General features: G+C 38.1%; 2 protein-coding genes across 2 annotated transcripts; both read left to right on the forward strand.

Moving 5' to 3' along the window:
- Window positions 1–32: 32 nt before the first annotated feature.
- rrm2b (ribonucleotide reductase M2 b) lies at window positions 33–5,672 on the forward strand. Its single transcript, XM_008422067.2, has 9 exons — window positions 33–183; window positions 641–805; window positions 1,374–1,490; window positions 1,718–1,851; window positions 3,206–3,300; window positions 3,416–3,549; window positions 4,363–4,467; window positions 4,555–4,668; window positions 4,878–5,672. Exons 1-9 carry the CDS (start codon window positions 136–138, stop codon window positions 5,028–5,030), a joined length of 1,065 nt encoding a protein of 354 aa, XP_008420289.1. The 5' UTR covers window positions 33–135; the 3' UTR covers window positions 5,031–5,672.
- A 553-nt stretch (window positions 5,673–6,225) lies between these two features.
- mtdha (metadherin a) lies at window positions 6,226–15,469 on the forward strand. The gene is made up of 12 exons (XM_008422068.2): window positions 6,226–6,720; window positions 8,051–8,149; window positions 8,291–8,417; window positions 8,988–9,149; window positions 9,322–9,393; window positions 9,625–9,798; window positions 10,721–10,792; window positions 10,927–10,998; window positions 11,112–11,251; window positions 11,991–12,101; window positions 12,217–12,298; window positions 12,407–15,469. The coding sequence occupies exons 1-12, from the start codon at window positions 6,355–6,357 to the stop codon at window positions 12,472–12,474; spliced, it is 1,545 nt and encodes a 514-aa protein (XP_008420290.1). The 5' UTR covers window positions 6,226–6,354; the 3' UTR covers window positions 12,475–15,469.
- Window positions 15,470–17,114: the final 1,645 nt, after the last annotated feature.

Genomic DNA, 17,114 nt, shown 5'->3' on the forward strand with positions numbered 1-17,114 from the left:
TTTCGTTACATCACATGTCAAGTGTCCTGCCGCTAGAGGCGCTGTGGTGCTCCGTGTGGCACATTAAAAGCCGCATTAAAAGGGTCATGGCTCCGAGCTCCAGATAGCAATAAAACGTAGTTTATTCGTCGAAAAATGACGCCGACGGTAAAGAAGTCCTCACAGGAAACTGGGCACGTAAAGGTAAGTCGACAGGATGATCGTTGCTACTATATTTGAGCAGTTTGAAACATTATAAAACGTTTGCGTAATCATCGGTATTTTTGGTTGAATGCTGACATTACCTCTAACTGGAGGCCTAATAAGGTACAATTATCGTTGAAACTCGTTGAAGATGTTGGATTTTTGTCAGATACGAATGTAAAAACAGGATTTTTGTCAGCTCGTGGTCGCCATCGGTTGTTGGCAGTTTTTGGTTTGTCAAAAATGACCAAATTCTAGCTACCATCCAGTGAAAATAAATGTGACTAAGTTAGTATTTTATAAACATGTATAGAACGACTTCAACGTCGTGTCCTTTGTTTTGAGTCAGTGCGCAGGCGCATAAGGGGTAGCTTTTGTAATAAGGAAATCAATGGAAGCGTACAGGGAACTCAAATTGGAGCAGAAAAACACCGAAGTCATGGCTTGTACTTTGCAGAACGGTTTCGAGGAAAAATATGAGGGTCATCAAAGTGGTACGGAAGCCGAGGACGAACCTCTCCTCCGGGAGAACCCCAGACGGTTTGTCATCTTTCCCATCCAGTATCCGGATATATGGAAGATGTACAAGCAAGCCCAGGCGTCTTTCTGGACGGTGGAGGAGGTAATTACTAATTAAATAACTAATGTATATGTGAATATATAATAACTTTAATGACTTAAAGAATATACTCTCTGGTACCTAACAACAGCATTAAAATATTTGTCCTTAAATAAGCACTGACTGAAGTTTTTATACCCCTTGACTTTTTTTACTTTGTGATATGTTACAACCACAAACTTACTGGGTTGACTAAACAAAGTAGTGTATAATCATAAAGTCAAACTCTTCTTTGCAAATTGCTCAGTTTGTCAGGTCAGGGTAGGTGGTGAGCAACTGTGGTGATCGATTTTTGAGGTAAATCACAGATTCTTCATTGGATTTTGACCTGGACTTTGACTGGGTCATTCTGACACATCAATATGCTCTCATCACATCATTCCATTGTTACTCTGGCCACAATGGAATGACGAGATCCACTTTGTCTTGCTAGAAGGTTGACCTCTGCTCCATGCTGAGGCATTTTGCAGTCACTAACAGGTTTTCTTTCTGGAATCCTCTCCTTCATTTCATTGGTTTACCTGAAATCTTTACCAAATCTGACTCTGAACTAGATTTTTATGTTTTTCAGGTTGATCTCTCCAAAGACTTGGCTCACTGGGACCGCTTGAAACCTGAAGAAAAACATTTTATCTCACATGTCTTAGCTTTTTTCGCCGCCAGCGATGGGATTGTCAACGAGAACCTGGTGAGAAGCGATGTTTCTTAGCTGTAATCAATGCTATTTATTTTATAGATGTAGCCTAGCATGTATTTAACCTACTCGATTTACTGTATAAGCAAGCCAACAGTGGCAGTTTTCAAAACCGTTTTCTATTTTATAGTAACTGATTGTTTTGTGTGTGTGTGTGAGCAGAACATTGATTGTTTTCCCGGTGGTTTAACGGTTTTTTGTTTTTTTTTTGGTCTCAACAGGTGCAGAGGTTCAGCCAGGAAGTGCAGCTCCCTGAAGCACGCTCCTTCTACAGCTTCCAGATCCTCATAGAGACAGTTCACTCAGAGATGTACAGCATGCTCATCAACACTTACATCCGGGACCTGAAAGAGAGGTCAGCAGCCTATCTGTGATTCTGTCTCACATTCTTTAGCCTTTAGTGTTTTTCTATTTTTGACTTTACATTGTTTGAAATTACTCCTAACTCATTTGTCTTGAACATGCACCTGTTGATCAGATTTCTAATCTTCACTCTCAGCTGCATCCCCAGACGCAGCAGCTTTAATGTATGTACCCTCAGGGATTAAGCTTAACTTCTTTTTATTAAAAAGAGAAAACGATAAGAAACGACAATGAATCTTGCAACCTGTTGCAATGATTTCATTCTACATATTTTGCAATTTGTTCCTTGCATCTTATACATTTTCAAGCATGAAAAAGACAAAATAAGCTTATTCTCTAACACACATTGTTTGAAAAGCAATTTCCTATTAACATTTCATTACTGACTATAAACCAGTTTGTAGAGTGAATACACACTAACTGACAACCATTTGTAGTGATATAAAGAGTGACTTGATGATGGATAACTTAAAAACTTTTTCCAGCTTCATTGTCAGAATTAAACAGTATACTTCAAAATAAAAAACACAAACAAAGCAAGCTTATGTTTTTTAGGCTACAATAAAAAAAGTAATATTTGACACTAAAAACAACAACTGTGTATTGCCAGAATAAGACCATACATGATGGCAGCATCATCCTTTGTGGTTTGTTGTTAGTTTTGACCCAAAATCTTCACATCTGCTTGGAAGCTGATTGGTCTTACTTTTTTTAGCATCAAAGTGAATCCAAGTAGATTCAGATTCAGATTTATTTGTGTCCCAAATGGGGAATTGATGTTACAGCAAGTATAAAAACTAAAAGACAATATGTTAAAGTTAAAAAAATAAAAACAATAAAACATTCTAAAAAAAAAAGAAAGACATCAAATATAAAGCAATATATAATAGGAAGACTACAGCAGCGTCATTGTCGACCGGCAGTTGCTGCAAACACTAACAAGTACACATCCAAATATGCAAAAGAATGACTTTATGAAAATATTACTGAAGAATGGCCTAGCCAAAGGACAGAACTGGATCTGTCGGAGAATCTGTTGGGTTTCTTGAAACGGGACATGGACAAGAGATGTCCTTTCAGTCTAAGAGATTTCCTCAGGTCAGAGTTGGCAAAATGTGACACACTGATCTACTCCTGCCAAAGAAAAAAAATGCTTTAAAGTTTCAGTTCACTCTTTCAGCTTGCTGTTTAGCAGCTAGGTTGTATTTAATTGTTTCAAGTTTATTTTTAACAGATTTGATTGTTTGTTTGTTTGTTTTTTCAGTCGACCTGTATAGACCATAGCATACAATAAAGGGCAGAAAAAGTCACTGTCACTGTTTAATCCAATGCTTTGTGTGTTTTAGGGACCATTTATTTAACGCTATTCAGACCATGCCGTGCGTGCAAAGAAAAGCGGATTGGGCCCTCCAATGGATAAATGACAACAAATCCACCTTTGGTAAACCGTGACACTTGAAATAAAAGATTGCCATTGACTAAACTCTATAAACCCAGACTAGAGGAACTTCTTGTTTACAGTAATTCAATAGGAGTTTTCTTTTCTGTGTCCACAGGGGAGCGTCTTGTGGCTTTCGCAGCAGTGGAGGGGATTTTCTTCTCGGGCTCATTTGCTGCTATCTACTGGCTGAAGAAGAGAGGCCTCATGCCAGGCCTTACCTACTCCAACGAACTCATTAGCAGGGACGAGGTGAGGCGGTCACAAATTTAAGCTTTTAAAATACTTATTTGCGATTTCACTTGGAAAATTGTTACAATGTAGCACAGAAAATGGTATAGTTGTTAGTTTTAAACCAGATGCAGATTTCTGGTAGGTACTGCATTTTCTCAATGTTCTTAAAAAAAATAAATAAGACACATTTTCCACATTATTTGCCTAATTGTTGCCTGAAATGTGGAAAAAGTCTCTCTTCTTTCCTGGTAATCTCTTACTACGCAGGATAATGTAAACCTCACTTTCCAGAATAAGAAAACGGTCGGAGAGTTTGACTTGCATTTGAAAATAAATTCCTCTTTACAATAAGATTTTGTTTGTGGAGGCTTTTTTAGAACGGCTCTGAACGGAGTGAAAACTGCATTGTAAAATTTTAAGCATTTGTAGCATGTCGCATAACTTTTGTTTGAGAAAATTAAATAATTTGCGCAGTAAGAGAAAATTATCTTAGATCCTTAGGCAAAAAAAAGATGTTCAAGAAATTCAGGCCTGCCATAAGCCTTCCACAAACAGAGGGGAAACCTAATGTTTAAACTGGTGTGCGTAGTTGTAACTTGCGCAGTCAGATATGGCAACGCAGCCGTCGCCGGGCGTCCGAATAGTTGGATGAAAGTACTGGAACCGACATATTTGAAATATGTTTTTTTTTTAGTTTGTATTTAATCACTCTTTCCACTGACTTTTTGTTTTGTTTAATAGATTTCTGTTTTAATGTCTTGATTGTGCTTTGTACAAGCACTTTGAGCCTCGCTTGTGTTTAAAGATTTTTTTATTTTTTCCTTTTTCCAGGGTCTGCATTGTAACTTTGCCTGCCTGCTGTACAGCTACCTGCTGAAAAAACCTTCAGAGGACAGAGTCAAAGATATTATCAGCAAAGCTGTGAGCATTGAGCAGGTGGATAATATGACTTCATATTGCAGGATTTCGGTATCTTTTCTTCTTGCGGTATTTTCATAAATGTTTTGCGTTTTTGTTATGTAGGAGTTTTTGACAGAGGCCTTACCAGTCGATCTGATTGGAATAAACTGCTGCCTCATGAAGCAGTATATCGAGTTTGTGGCCGACCGGCTGCTCGTCGATCTTGGATTGACCAAGGTAATTCTTCCAAGTAATCATAAAACACGTTTAAGTCAGCTTAAACAATGTCAGTTTGATCTGTAAGAAGTGTAGTAAAAGTCATAGTCCTTTTCCTGAAATGAAAATATTTGTGCAAAACATCAAATGATATGGGTATTTTATTTGTTAATAAAAAAATGTGTAATAGGTGGGAAAATGAGTTTCTTTTCCTCTTTTTTCTTTAAAAGGTTTACAATGTGGAAAATCCTTTTGACTTCATGGAGTCCATTTCTCTTGAGGGAAAAACAAACTTCTTTGAGAAAAGAGTAGCCGAGTACCAGAGATTCGGAGTGATGTCGAGCGTGACGGACTGTGAATTCACTCTGGACGCAGACTTCTGAACCCAAGGGAACATTACTGTCATTACTGTCCTGATTTTCACAAAGCAACCACTCCCTGAATTACATTTTAAGTTTTCTTTATCCAATCAAAACAAACAATTCTTAATAGGTGCTAAATTGGAAAAAAAAATACAACCTCAGATAAACAGCATATGACAAAATAATATGCAATGTGACATATTGCTTGTGTACTAAAAGGGAAGCCTTTTCTTGTTGTTTATCTGGGATTTTATGTATAATTTTTTTAACACTTGGTAAGGCGAAGACGGTTTACATTTTATGGTGAGATGTAAAACATTAGAAAGAAGGTATTCTTTTTTCTTTTACTATTTGTTATATTTGATCTATTTATTTATTTTTTGGCAAAGTGGACATTAGGTAAAACATGCCAAAGTTTTGTTATGTTTCCTTTAATTAGATTCAATCAGTTTTTAATGTTGGAAAGTTACTGTTTATTACTTATTGACAACTTGTAACAGCAGTATGGAACACAAACCAAGTCCTGAAAGCATTTTTTGTCGGTTTTCATTTGGTTTACTCACTTTAACAGTGTACTTGGCATTTCTATGAAAATAAATCATGCTTGAGTCTCCAAAGACATCAAATCCTCATTTTACATTAAACTGTGGTTTTTAATCAGGACTACGCCTCATGCGGTGTGGTGTTCTGGATCATGGCTTGGGTTTTTTTTTTTTTTTTAGACTTTTATATTGAGTGAAATATAGTTTGAAAATACAATTCAAGTTTTGTTGGGGAAAAAATGCTGCTTGGGTGCTTATTGCTAGAGCCTACACCAACATTTAGTGAAAGATTGGGGAGAAATATTTCTGTCATAATTGGATTTCTAGACAGCATGTCGAGCTTACATCCAGAATTTTCTGTAAAATCAGGACAAATTATTTATGCAAGTTCTGCTTTTTTAATGAATTGACTTTTCGCTGTTATTGTAATTTGGTGAATTATAACCAGAGTTATAAAGAGTTTGTTAATGGCCGCCGACCAGTTTAGTTATTGAGCCTCTTACAGATAAAGCAGAGTGTTAGCTCAGTTTTTTTTTCCTTGATTTTGCTTTTTATTTTACATTAGTGAAATCTACATGTTTAAATCAGTACTTCACTACTTAACTGTGTTTGTATTATTAGTGGGTGTTTGTTAATGGAGTGAAAATACCCCAGTGGACAGTATCTTTAAGTGCTTTGCATGGAGTTTTGATTTCTTGCAGCGAGATTAGATTAGCCACTCCTCCGATACACGGATGCGGAGTAAAATGAAAGCTAACAGCTAGTGTGGTTTGTTCGCATTTTTTTATTTTATTTTGTCAAACATGGCAGGGGACTTATGGAGTTTCGCGCTGGAAAAAGCCGAGCTGCTCTCTAGCCGTTTACGGGAGCTGGTGTCTTCGGGACAAGGCTTGGTTCGGGCCCAGTTCGGAGTTGATCTGGGTCTGAAGCCCGAGCTTTACCCGAGCTGGCTCATCCTGTCAACGGCAGCGGTCGGTCTGCTGCTGCCGCTGCTGCTCGGGGCGACCTGGGCCGCTTTCTGCGGCGGCGGCGGAAAGCGACTGGTCGGCAAAAAGCGGGCTTCCCAGGTCAACCAAGGCGGCGAGGAGACGGGAAAGGCCAGCTTTAATAATAAAAGTGTCAAACCAGAGGAGCCGAAGAAGAGAAACAGAAAGAAAACCGGCGACAAGGTGAGGAAGTAGGAATGAGATGTCTCATCTCAATGGCTGAATGAAACAAGCCATTTTCCTCAACGTGTTTTACTAAAGATGCTCTCTCTAGTGGAGAAAAATAAATAAAAGTAAATATAGCTGTATTTGTTTACACCAGCTACCATTTTACGCTAAGTTTACCTCAGCTGCCTTCCATATAATAAAATAAGCATTAGCTTGACGCTCACTTTGTGTCCACAAATGAATTACAAACTACAAAAAAACAAAAAATGTACCTACCATGACTTAGTTAATATGTAATATACACGATTTCTGTTGGGGGGGTGGATGGGGGGGAAGGAGAGATATGCTAGCTAGCTACGTGTTGCTAACTGACACGTCATTGATTAGGTTATAGCGGCTAGTAGTGATAGCCTCCATTAATAAAACAGCCTTCGGGTGATACTTCCTATAGCACGTTCCTTCCTGTAATAAAAACGAGACTATGATTAATAATACCTTTCTATTCTTATAAATTGAGACAAATATTTACACACATAAGACTCTTGAAAAAGTCCTCAGTGATTCAATAAAGAGTTGAGGAATCCTTCATTGTTTTTTAAGTCCATGCAAGTAAGTAAAGTCGTCCTGAAATACGACATTTGCACAGATAAATGAAAACTCGCCATCAGTTGCAGTGAATCCTTATTTATCTATCATGCCAATGTTAGGATATTGATCACCATCTGTAACAGGTGTGCATGAAAGACAGTCAAAGTCAATCCAAATCGACAAAATATGTTATTGGCATGCAGGATTTTAATGCAAATTACCTTATATATCATACTTGACCAAAAACTGCAACCAGCAGATATTGCTGATGACCCTAATTGGCCTTCAGTCATGCAGCCCCATAAGTAAGAGTGAGGCACTGTGTACTTCATCCGTTTAATAGGGTCAGATGTGCCAGCCTTTTTTCTCCATGTGCGTCACAATACTATCGCTTGTTTAATAGTATTCCTTCTTTGGATAACTTTTAAAAGCTGATGATTGTTATAGACTGGAAACAACCGACAAGATCTGCAACTTTGGATATAGTCTGACTCAACCATTACATTTGGTGCCTGTTAAACTCTCTGAAATCTGTACTTTTAGCTGTTTTTTGCTGCTGCTTTAGCACAAAGTGTTATTAGCTTGTTGTCTAATATCCTAGTAAGTGCACTGAGGAAGTGACCATCAGTGTTACTTACTTCACTTTGTCAGCTTTTGTTAGTGTTATGTTGCATGATGTAGCTTGATTTGCAAATGTATTTACAAAGCAAACTAACAATAGCTTGTTTTTTTGTTGTTTCATGTCTTTTCGGTACAGAACACTCAGTCCAATGGACAGCCGCCGGTCATTGTTCAAGAGAAAGTTAAAGAGATTGTGGCAGCTCCAAAAACAGCCACACAGATGAAAGCTGTTAAGGTAAGAGCAAAATTAAGGGGAATCCAAACTGTTATTGTTGAACAAGTAAGCTACGAGTTTTATTTGGCGGTCTGTCTTGTAATGGTCTAATTCTGAAGACAGTAATCAAACTATTTTTGTTGTTGATTTTCAAAATCTCAGCAGGTGCACGAGGTGCCGCCCCCGGTGCAGGTGAAAAAAACCAAGAAGAAACCCAAGACAGAACCTAAGACAGATGTGAAACCAGTTCAGGTTTTGGTCACCAGTGACGTGAAAGAACCCGACGATGGTGCGTCTCTACTGGAGGGGTTGTCACTTTCAAGACATTTATACTGTTAGCCTAGGCTATCCCCTTGTAATATGCAGGGATATTCCACTTACACTTGAACTGCAAAGCATATTGTTGAGATTTTGAATGACTGACTAACATTGTAAGCTGTTCAGACGTTTTTACAAAAAAATAAAATAAAATCTTAAAAGTACCTTGGAGTTTTATTAGGGGACATTAGTGGAAAAAACCCCCCAGAAAGAAATACAAGTTAGGAATGTTAGGTTATGAAACACAATTCCAACTTTTAAATATCCAATGTAGCACCTAAACTGACAGACTAGGCAAGAATAACATTATAAAATTACTCAGAGGTTCACCTACCAACAGGACGAATATACAATCAGAAACATACAATCAGAAAGAAAAAATGGAAAGATTTAAATCAAAGTCTGACCCTAAATTCATTTGTGAATTAAAGTTCACAGAGGCTCCCCAATACTTCTACAATGGAAATTAGTTAAAGTTGCTTAATCAAATTAGTGAAAGTTGCTTAATCAAACCTTGTTGCTTCATCTGTATTTCTCCAAGGTGCCTGGGAGACTAAAGTCAGCAACCGAGAGAAGCGGCAACAGCGAAGGAAGGACAAAGGTTCAGAGGATTCTGGGAGCCCGGGAGGCGACAAAGCTTCCAAGGTCCACGTCGAAACACCTGCAGCCGCGGCAACGAGCAAAAAGAAGCGAGGAAACAACGGTAATCGTCCCCTGAAGATCAAACTCATTGTTCTCATTTGTTTCAGTAAGAGAATTTGATGCCACGCCCAAGTTTAAAGTGGCTGTTTAGACTCGCTAGCACAGGCTTTATATATTGAGTATGATGTCGCAAAGTTGATGTTGACACATTATTTGCTCTACATGTGATGCAGAGAACCAGCATTCGAGACCGATCACAAAGGCAGACAGAGCCAGTGGGAAAGGCAAAGCTGAAACGCTGAACTGTAAGTTCTGTACTGTACTTTTTTTTGTAAAATAAGTTTAGACCTGCTACATCTTCATGTCGGGGAGATAAACCTAAGAGGAAACAAATAAACGTTAAACTTGAAATTCTTTTGTGTCATTTTAAGTTTTGCAACAATTACATAAAGATGCTCTGAATGTAACCCAGGATGTCCAGCAGCAGCATCGCAAGTCACGCGTTTCCCTTTTTTTTTTGCTACTTCTTTTTGTAGCTTCCTCTGCGTGGAGAGTGGAGCCTACAGTCAACGGTGGAGGCTGGTCTGATGTTCCGTTGAAGGCCGCTGGTCAAGCTGGTTCTGTGGAAGGAAAGAAGTGGAGCTCCATACCGCCATCTGGACAGTACAGGTCCCAGTCTGACCCCCAACCCTGGGCTCAGGAGTCTCAAGGTACCACTGTTTTCACCGCATGCTTTCACATACCGTATCAAGAGTTTATGAGACGGATCAGCAAAGTGGAGCGTAATTCAGTTCAGTTCAAAAGCACTTTATCAATACAAACGCAGAATAAATAGGAATAGGAAAGGTCACACACATGATTCCAATATTTTTTTACAAACTGAAAGGTGTGGCATGTGGTTTTTCTTAAAACCGCTTAGACAATGCCCATTCTTATGGCTCAGTATCAGTCAGATTAAATGATTGAGTTAATCTCTGAACAAGCGTGTTCAAGTTTTGGTGCGTTTGTCAGTAAGACTTAGGTCTGGATTTTGACTGGATTGAACAGAAAGCCTGTTCATGGCAACCCGAAGCTCAAGTTGCCATGTTTAGAGTCGTCATCCTGCTGAAAGTAAAGCCTCTCCCTTAGTCCGAAGTCATTAAGCCTCTTACAGGTTTTTCTCTTGCTGGACTTGCCTGTTGAAGACATGCATATCCACAGCATGATGCTGCCGCCACCGTTTTACACCGTGGATGGTGTGTCCAAAATGATGTGGTAGTTCTTCCACCGCAGCATGTAGGCAAAAAAATATTCAGTTTGTGTCCTAGCCTCCCAAAGCACAAACTATAAACAGGGTTTCGCTGAAGGCATTTCATTGCACTGGATTTTATTTAGGGGTGTCACACTAAGGGGTGCTGAATAACCATTCGAATTGTGGCTTTTTATGACTTATTAAATCTCTTCTAACTCTACTAGGATGATAAATGACAAAGTAATGCATCTGTAGCAACTGCAGAGGAGTTTTTTTTTTTTTTTAAGAATTTTTTAAGAATTAGTTAAAAGCGCAAGCGATAACTTGGCTGTTGTTCTGTTATTGACATAAATAAATCACAGTAGCATTCCAACCATATCTTTGTCTCCATGTGTTGCCAGCGGCCGCTTGGAGCAGCGTGGACGGGAAGATGAAGACGATGCCGTTTTCTGTGCTGCAGCTGAACTCTGCAGGTTGGTGCTAACTGATCACATCTACTTCCTGGTTGTTCCGTCCAGGAAATTAAAAAAAAAGGAGTTTCATAATGAGCCAAAATAGATTTCATAGCCTTACAAAATGAATAATACCAAACCTCCTTCTCGCTTAGATCCGTTATCAAATTCAGCTAAGTTGCAGTGGGCCAACCAAACCATTGTTGACGATCAGTGGTCAGGAGTCAGTGAGTAGCCACTATTTCCTCCTACAGAACACAGCCAGAGAAGTGACTGCAGCTTGTTTGGATGTTCTTCTTTCTGATATCTAACCTGCAGCTCTCTGATACTTGTTTTCCAGAGGGGACGGCAGCAGATTCCTCCTCTGACTGGAATGCCCCAGCGGAGCACTGGGGGAACTACGAAGAGCCTCCTGCGCCCGTGGTGGTGGCGGCAACGGCGGCAGCAGCAGCAGCAACCCTGCAGAAGGATCAGCCCAAGGTTTTATACTTTAACACACTTCAGTTGTTGTTGTTCTTTCTGTGTACGAACAGTCACAAGTTGCAGCTCTGTTGATATCTCGGTTTTTGGGTTCATGGTTAAGCACTAGTTTGGTTAACCAGCAGAAAGGAACTGGTACTGAATGCTTTGTTTGTTTCCTGTTTTTTTAACTAGACAATCTTGCATGAACAAACTTAGAATAATAAAGAAATCATCCATGCAAACGAGGGGCTCTGAGGTTGCAGGCTGCAGTTTGAGATGCTTGTAGATTTACTTCAAAATTAAAAAACTATTTTTCTACTTTTTCAGTTTGTGTTAAACAGCGCCCCTATTGGCCACGTGTGAAACAGCCCGTTTGATTGAGACTAAAAATAAGATGCATCACTTTTGCTTATGAAAATATTTCAGAATTAAATAAGAGTGTGTTTTTTGTCTGCAAAGGATTAAAATAAGGGGAAAATAGGGTGAAAAACTAAACGGATTCCTTTTGGGGCATTTGGTTAAAAAAAATTTTGCCTTGTATATTTAACAGCTGCGTCTTAGAATAGCATTAAAAAGTGAATTTATTTCAGCAATTCAGGTCAACGGATTGTAGACATGGATTTCACATTGGGGTTTATTTAATTATTGCACTTTTTTCCTTCATCAAAACTTACCCTAATATGTCAAAACCCTTGTTTTGATATTTTTTTATGTAGAATTCAAGATTTCTTAATTTTTTAAATTATTTTTATGGAAGGTATCAGAAGACGAGAAGGACACTGACGATCCCTCAGGTGGAGCAGCCAAGTCTAAGAAGAAGAAGAAAAAGAAGAAGAAAGCAGAAGAGGAGCCTGCAGCTGATGCTCAAGTAGGAAATGCAACACAAATACAGTTTTTTTAAATTAAAATATTTAAATCAGATCAATTTGTAAAAGTACTTGTTTTTTCTTTTGCAATTGTAATTTGTAATTGTTTAATTATAGACTCCAAGTGCAGCAACCAAAGTCCCAGAGCATCCTGCGCCGCCGCTAAACTTACAGAACACCAGCATATCGTCCGCTCAGAGTGAGTTCAAGCTCCGTGAATCACAGTGTAGCAACGATTTTCACTCCCTTTCCATAAACGCTAAAATACTTGCTCTAAACTGACCTCTGCTGTTTTGCCTTCTGACAGAGAAGTCCGAGCAAACCGTCGAACCTCAGAAGCCCTCCCAGAAGAAGAAGGTTAGAAGGGAAACTTGAAGGAACAACACGAGTCTCTACAAACGTTATGCAAATGATTAGGAGTGTCTCATGCAATAATTACCAGGTACAGTTTCTGTCTTAGACGTGTAACTTTTTAATGGCGACAAGAGGACAGCAAGCAGCAGATCTAACCTGCTGTACAGCAGTGACATGTGGTCCTATGGACTGTTAATTGTAACTAATTTTGCACTATTTGCTAAACTGCAACCAGAGGCAGAGTTTCAGGTGGGATTTCAGTAATGCTACTTGTTTAATAGTTTTGCAAGTGTATTTTGTTTTTTATCCAACAGGAGTGTCTGTAATTGTCAACCCAAAAACTGCAACGCGGGTTTTACTTAATTTTTTAAATTTTTTTTTTGTCTTGCAAAGTCTGAGTTAGGCTGGTCGCCCTAAACGATGCACTTTGTTTTTTGTTGATCTTCCACTCCCTCTCTGTGATTTAGAATCATCTGTTTAGGTTTTGGTTGAATCTAACAATGCAGAGCCCAGATGTTCACTGATGGACTCAAGAGTTTCGTTATAGGTTATCTGTCCCGCGCAAATTTTTCTTGTTAGCTAAAAAACAAAATATTCTCAGTTCTTAAACAGAAAGTAATAGGATATATTCAACACCATTTTATTGTAATATTACGGTTCCATTCAGAAGTTTACATACATTCATTATCGACATAAATTACCTGTTCTTGCACCTTTAACGATTGATTTGAACTGTTCTTGTCTACACAGTCCAGCTTTAATGATTTCAAAACACGACTTAAGTGTACAGGTTTGAATTTAGGATGATTTTTCCTAAATGATACAAGCAAGCTCAAATATTTATGTTCTCCCCCTTTTTAATATGTTAATTTCAAGCCACTAGCAAAATCCCGAAAACTGCATGTTTTTAGAATCAGTCAACCAGTTTAATAATTCTGACTGGACATGTGACCACTTTCCCTGAGAGAAATGGTAGGTTTCTTTTTATGTTGTTTCCTGATAACTGATCCAACTTTTCATCATAGTCCATCAATTTGTAATGAGATTGAAATCGAGTCCAGTTTCAGAAGTTTGCTGCAGAGAGCTTAATCCATTCATTTTTATTTTTATGCGCGCGCTGGGATGAGTAGTCTAACATCCAGCCAGAAATATGCCAGAAGCTGAGGTTTCTCTGCAGTTTGCTAGGGGATTTTAAACCAACATTAGTGGGGTGGCATATACAAAATATATCTGAGCCAGTATGTATAATTTTGACCCTATGGTAAATTCAACCATAAGCTTCTAAGTCTTGTTTTTAAATAGAATCAAAGCTGCCTGTTGTATGGACACATGGTGCTGCTGTTTCTATCGCGTCTATAAAAATCCCAACATTATTCTAACATTTACGCCCATAATGACCGAATGTAGGCGTCTGACTGGAAATGGAGACTCATTTTTAGGTAATCTTTGAACTAGAGAATACTTGTGGAAAGCGTCTTGATTTGCTTTGCTAGAAAGGGCAGAACATTTCAACGAACTCTTTAATATTTCACGCTCTCATGTTTGATGTAGACTGCTTCACTCTCACTCTAAATCAAGCGTGTCGTTTTTCCTCGCACCGTTTAATTGCAGCTAAATGTTGTAAGTTAAAGCATTCCAACATGGCTGTTTTAGACAGTAAGAGTAATTAGTAAACAAAAAAAAGCACTTACAACATATAATCTTCTATAAATGTAGATTTCATGATTCCTTTATGACATTCCTTGACATTTTTCATGTTCAAACAATCCGACTTGTGTATTTCCAGATGAATATGGTCTTGATATATCAGGAGATTAAAAAGTCTACAGAAAGTTCAGAGTTAATTCCACCTACCTTGTTCAATAACTTTCTTTGGCTTTAACTGCGTTTTCAAAATATAGAAATTTAGATTGAAATTTGCTGCATGTCGACAAATTAAATTTCCTTGAGATTGCAGTGACTGATAGAAACCACCAGGAGGCACTGTAACTGAGACTTGAGGTTAATGGAGTCAAGGCGATGAAACAGTAACATCGGAAAATGCTGTTTTTCTATTTTTTAATCAAAGTTATCATAATGATTAAGTCTGTCCTTTTCTAAGTAGCTTGTATGCTTTTTTAAATGGGTTCTTCTGCTCTCTAAATAACTTTTTACAAGGATTTCTTCCAGTTTTTTCCTAGAAAAAGCCACGCCATATGTATAGATTGTAAGGGCTTTTTTCTAGTTTGTGATTGCACTGTGCAGAAACCTGTATAGTTTCTTTTTATTGCGAATTAATTGTTTTTCAACGGTTTTTGCCGAATGTGAAACTTTTTTTTTCTTCCCAAGAATGAAGGAGAATTTTTTTTTTTAATGAACTAATGGGAAAAAAACAGCAAAAATATAAAAATAAACTAATGATAAAGAGCTTTGCAAAAATGTGACATGGAGCAGTTTGAACTCTTCATTCAAGTTGTTTGAGCGTATACATTTAAAAGAAATTCATTTCTACTGCCTTAATCTGCCGTATAGAAAGTTTGTTGGAGTCCTTTTTTACAGCTTCCATCCTTTTGCAAGTTTTGATGTCAGTTTTTTTTTTCTTTCTATTTTTTTTTGCATGACTTTGGTAAGAGTATTTGTTGGGGGGGGAAAAAGAGACAAAAGACCAGTCTTTTTTTTTTTACTTTAACTATTTTGTTCTAGAGTACCTCTTGTTATAAATACCGTAACAGCTTTATGTTAGAAGAAAACTTGCAAACTTCCTACTTTTTATGGGCATCCATGCTTTTTTCTGACTCTTGAATTACTCTTGAAACATTAAAATGTTAATTGACTGGTGTTGATTAATGTTTGTAGGTCTGAAATGATGTTACACTGTGGATCCAGGTGCCCATTTTGTTCTCTTTTTACCAATGAGTAAAATTATTTCTTGTATTTATACAGTTGTGTCTAGAAAATCTCGGATGATTTTGTTAGGGACATCATAATGATCTTTCTATGTTTGTTCTGGAAAGAATTAAATGAGAAATGCTTCGTATCATTTTGTGGATTTTATTGGGCCTGGTTCTGACATGCGATACAGCAGCCTCCTCATTTCTTGGCAAGGCAAGAAATGATAAATGAAATGACATTGCAAGGTATGGCAAGGCAGGTTCAGTTGTGCAGCACGATTCGCCGAGAAGGCTATTTGAAAGTGGATTAAAATAGAAGAACAAGCATACAAAAAGAACATCAATAGCAAGAAATATATTAGTGTCACGCTTACTTGGGACTGTGTTCATGTGCATAAACGTATGTATCATCAGCATACATGTTAAGGTAGGAAGACATTATGTAAATATTAAATAAGATTGACACAAGAATGGATCTTTGTGGCCTACAAGAGAATCTCACCAACGTTTCCATTCTATCAGTATGTTATGATCAACTGTGTGAAGCTCAATGTGAGTCATTGATGTGTCAGAATAAATTCATTAATTTTCCATTGCTGTGCCATAATCTCACTCCCAAAAAAAAAAAAAAGAAGTGAAAAATCCAACAGGAGGGAAACCTGTGTTTAGAATTTTTTTTTTCTACATTTTTATTTTAAATTACGCCACTTCCATAAACATATTTATTTTAAGGTTTTTCCCACAACATAAATATATTTTACGTAATATAAAATAAGCTAAAACTGACATGATGTTTTGGTGCAAATCTATGTCAGCAGCCATGCTCTCCCCCTCCCGAGGCCGAGCTGCTGCCTCAGTCAATGTGTTGAGGCAGTCGCGTGGCATGTTACTCACACAACCTGACCCCCTTTACTGCATCTCTCTCTCTGTCTCTCTCTCTCTCTCTCTCTCTCTCTCTCTCTCTCTCTCACTCTCTTATCTCTCAGTTCATTTAGGATTTAGCAGCTTTTAATCTCTTTCAATCTCCAGCATCTCTATGTGCATTCAGCTGCACCACAGTGGATCATCACAGCATATTCTAACAGTGAGAGGTCACGCTGCAATGGCTGACTGCTCAGAAACGGACTCCTCCTGTCGCTTTTGTAAAGGTGGAGTTCCACTCCCATGATGCCTGAAACTCAGAGGTCTCACTGATTAAAAGCAACAGACGTTATGAACTGATAGACAGATATTAACTAGATTTAAAGTATCCAGTAACAGCTGTGTTTTTCGCAATTTCTGATAACCGAGAGAAATAATTTCCAGAGTCTGGATCGCAACGTTGGAGCCCCGTCTCTGCTATGTGGCGGTTCAAAACGTGGATTCGGGAAAAAAATGGACCTGAACTTAGACATGTTTGAATTGTGCTTGAGCATTTAATGAGGGAGCTGTGTCATTTCAGAAGAGGAAAATCCCCTATCTGAGTATGACGCAGTTCACCTAACAGAGCTTAGTCCTGTGTTTGTTTACTGGTGACCCAGCTGTCTGGCTTGGTTTAGGCCATCTGCACAGACTGACATGAAATGAAGCCCAATTCCTCAGTTCAGATGTTCTGAAAATTTACATTTCTTTGAGAGACTTAAGGGCAAAATAAATGAAGAAGAGTGATAACTCTGTTTTAGCTGACTGGGAGTTTTATGAATAGTACCATGAAAAAGAACGAGCTGTTACTGTTACTGTTGAAAATATTAATTTAATATATGATTGTAGTTTATTGCACCAAGTACTCTACGGACACAGAAGCTGGTCAAA

This window comes from Poecilia reticulata, linkage group LG11 (assembly GCF_000633615.1).
Source record: "Poecilia reticulata strain Guanapo linkage group LG11, Guppy_female_1.0+MT, whole genome shotgun sequence".
Lineage (NCBI taxonomy): Eukaryota > Metazoa > Chordata > Actinopteri > Cyprinodontiformes > Poeciliidae > Poecilia > Poecilia reticulata.

Coding starts and splice junctions, on each gene's coding strand:
- mtdha (XM_008422068.2), top strand. CDS start 6,355: ATGGCAGGGGACTTATGGAGTTTCGCGCTGGAAAAAGCCGAGCTGCTC. Junction 6,721..8,050: donor GAAAGAAAACCGGCGACAAG/GTGAGGAAGTAG, acceptor TTTTCGGTACAG/AACACTCAGTCCAATGGACA. Junction 11,252..11,990: donor TGCAGAAGGATCAGCCCAAG/GTTTTATACTTT, acceptor TTTTTATGGAAG/GTATCAGAAGACGAGAAGGA.
- rrm2b (XM_008422067.2), top strand. CDS start 136: ATGACGCCGACGGTAAAGAAGTCCTCACAGGAAACTGGGCACGTAAAG. Junction 3,301..3,415: donor TGACAACAAATCCACCTTTG/GTAAACCGTGAC, acceptor CTGTGTCCACAG/GGGAGCGTCTTGTGGCTTTC. Junction 4,468..4,554: donor AAGCTGTGAGCATTGAGCAG/GTGGATAATATG, acceptor TTTGTTATGTAG/GAGTTTTTGACAGAGGCCTT.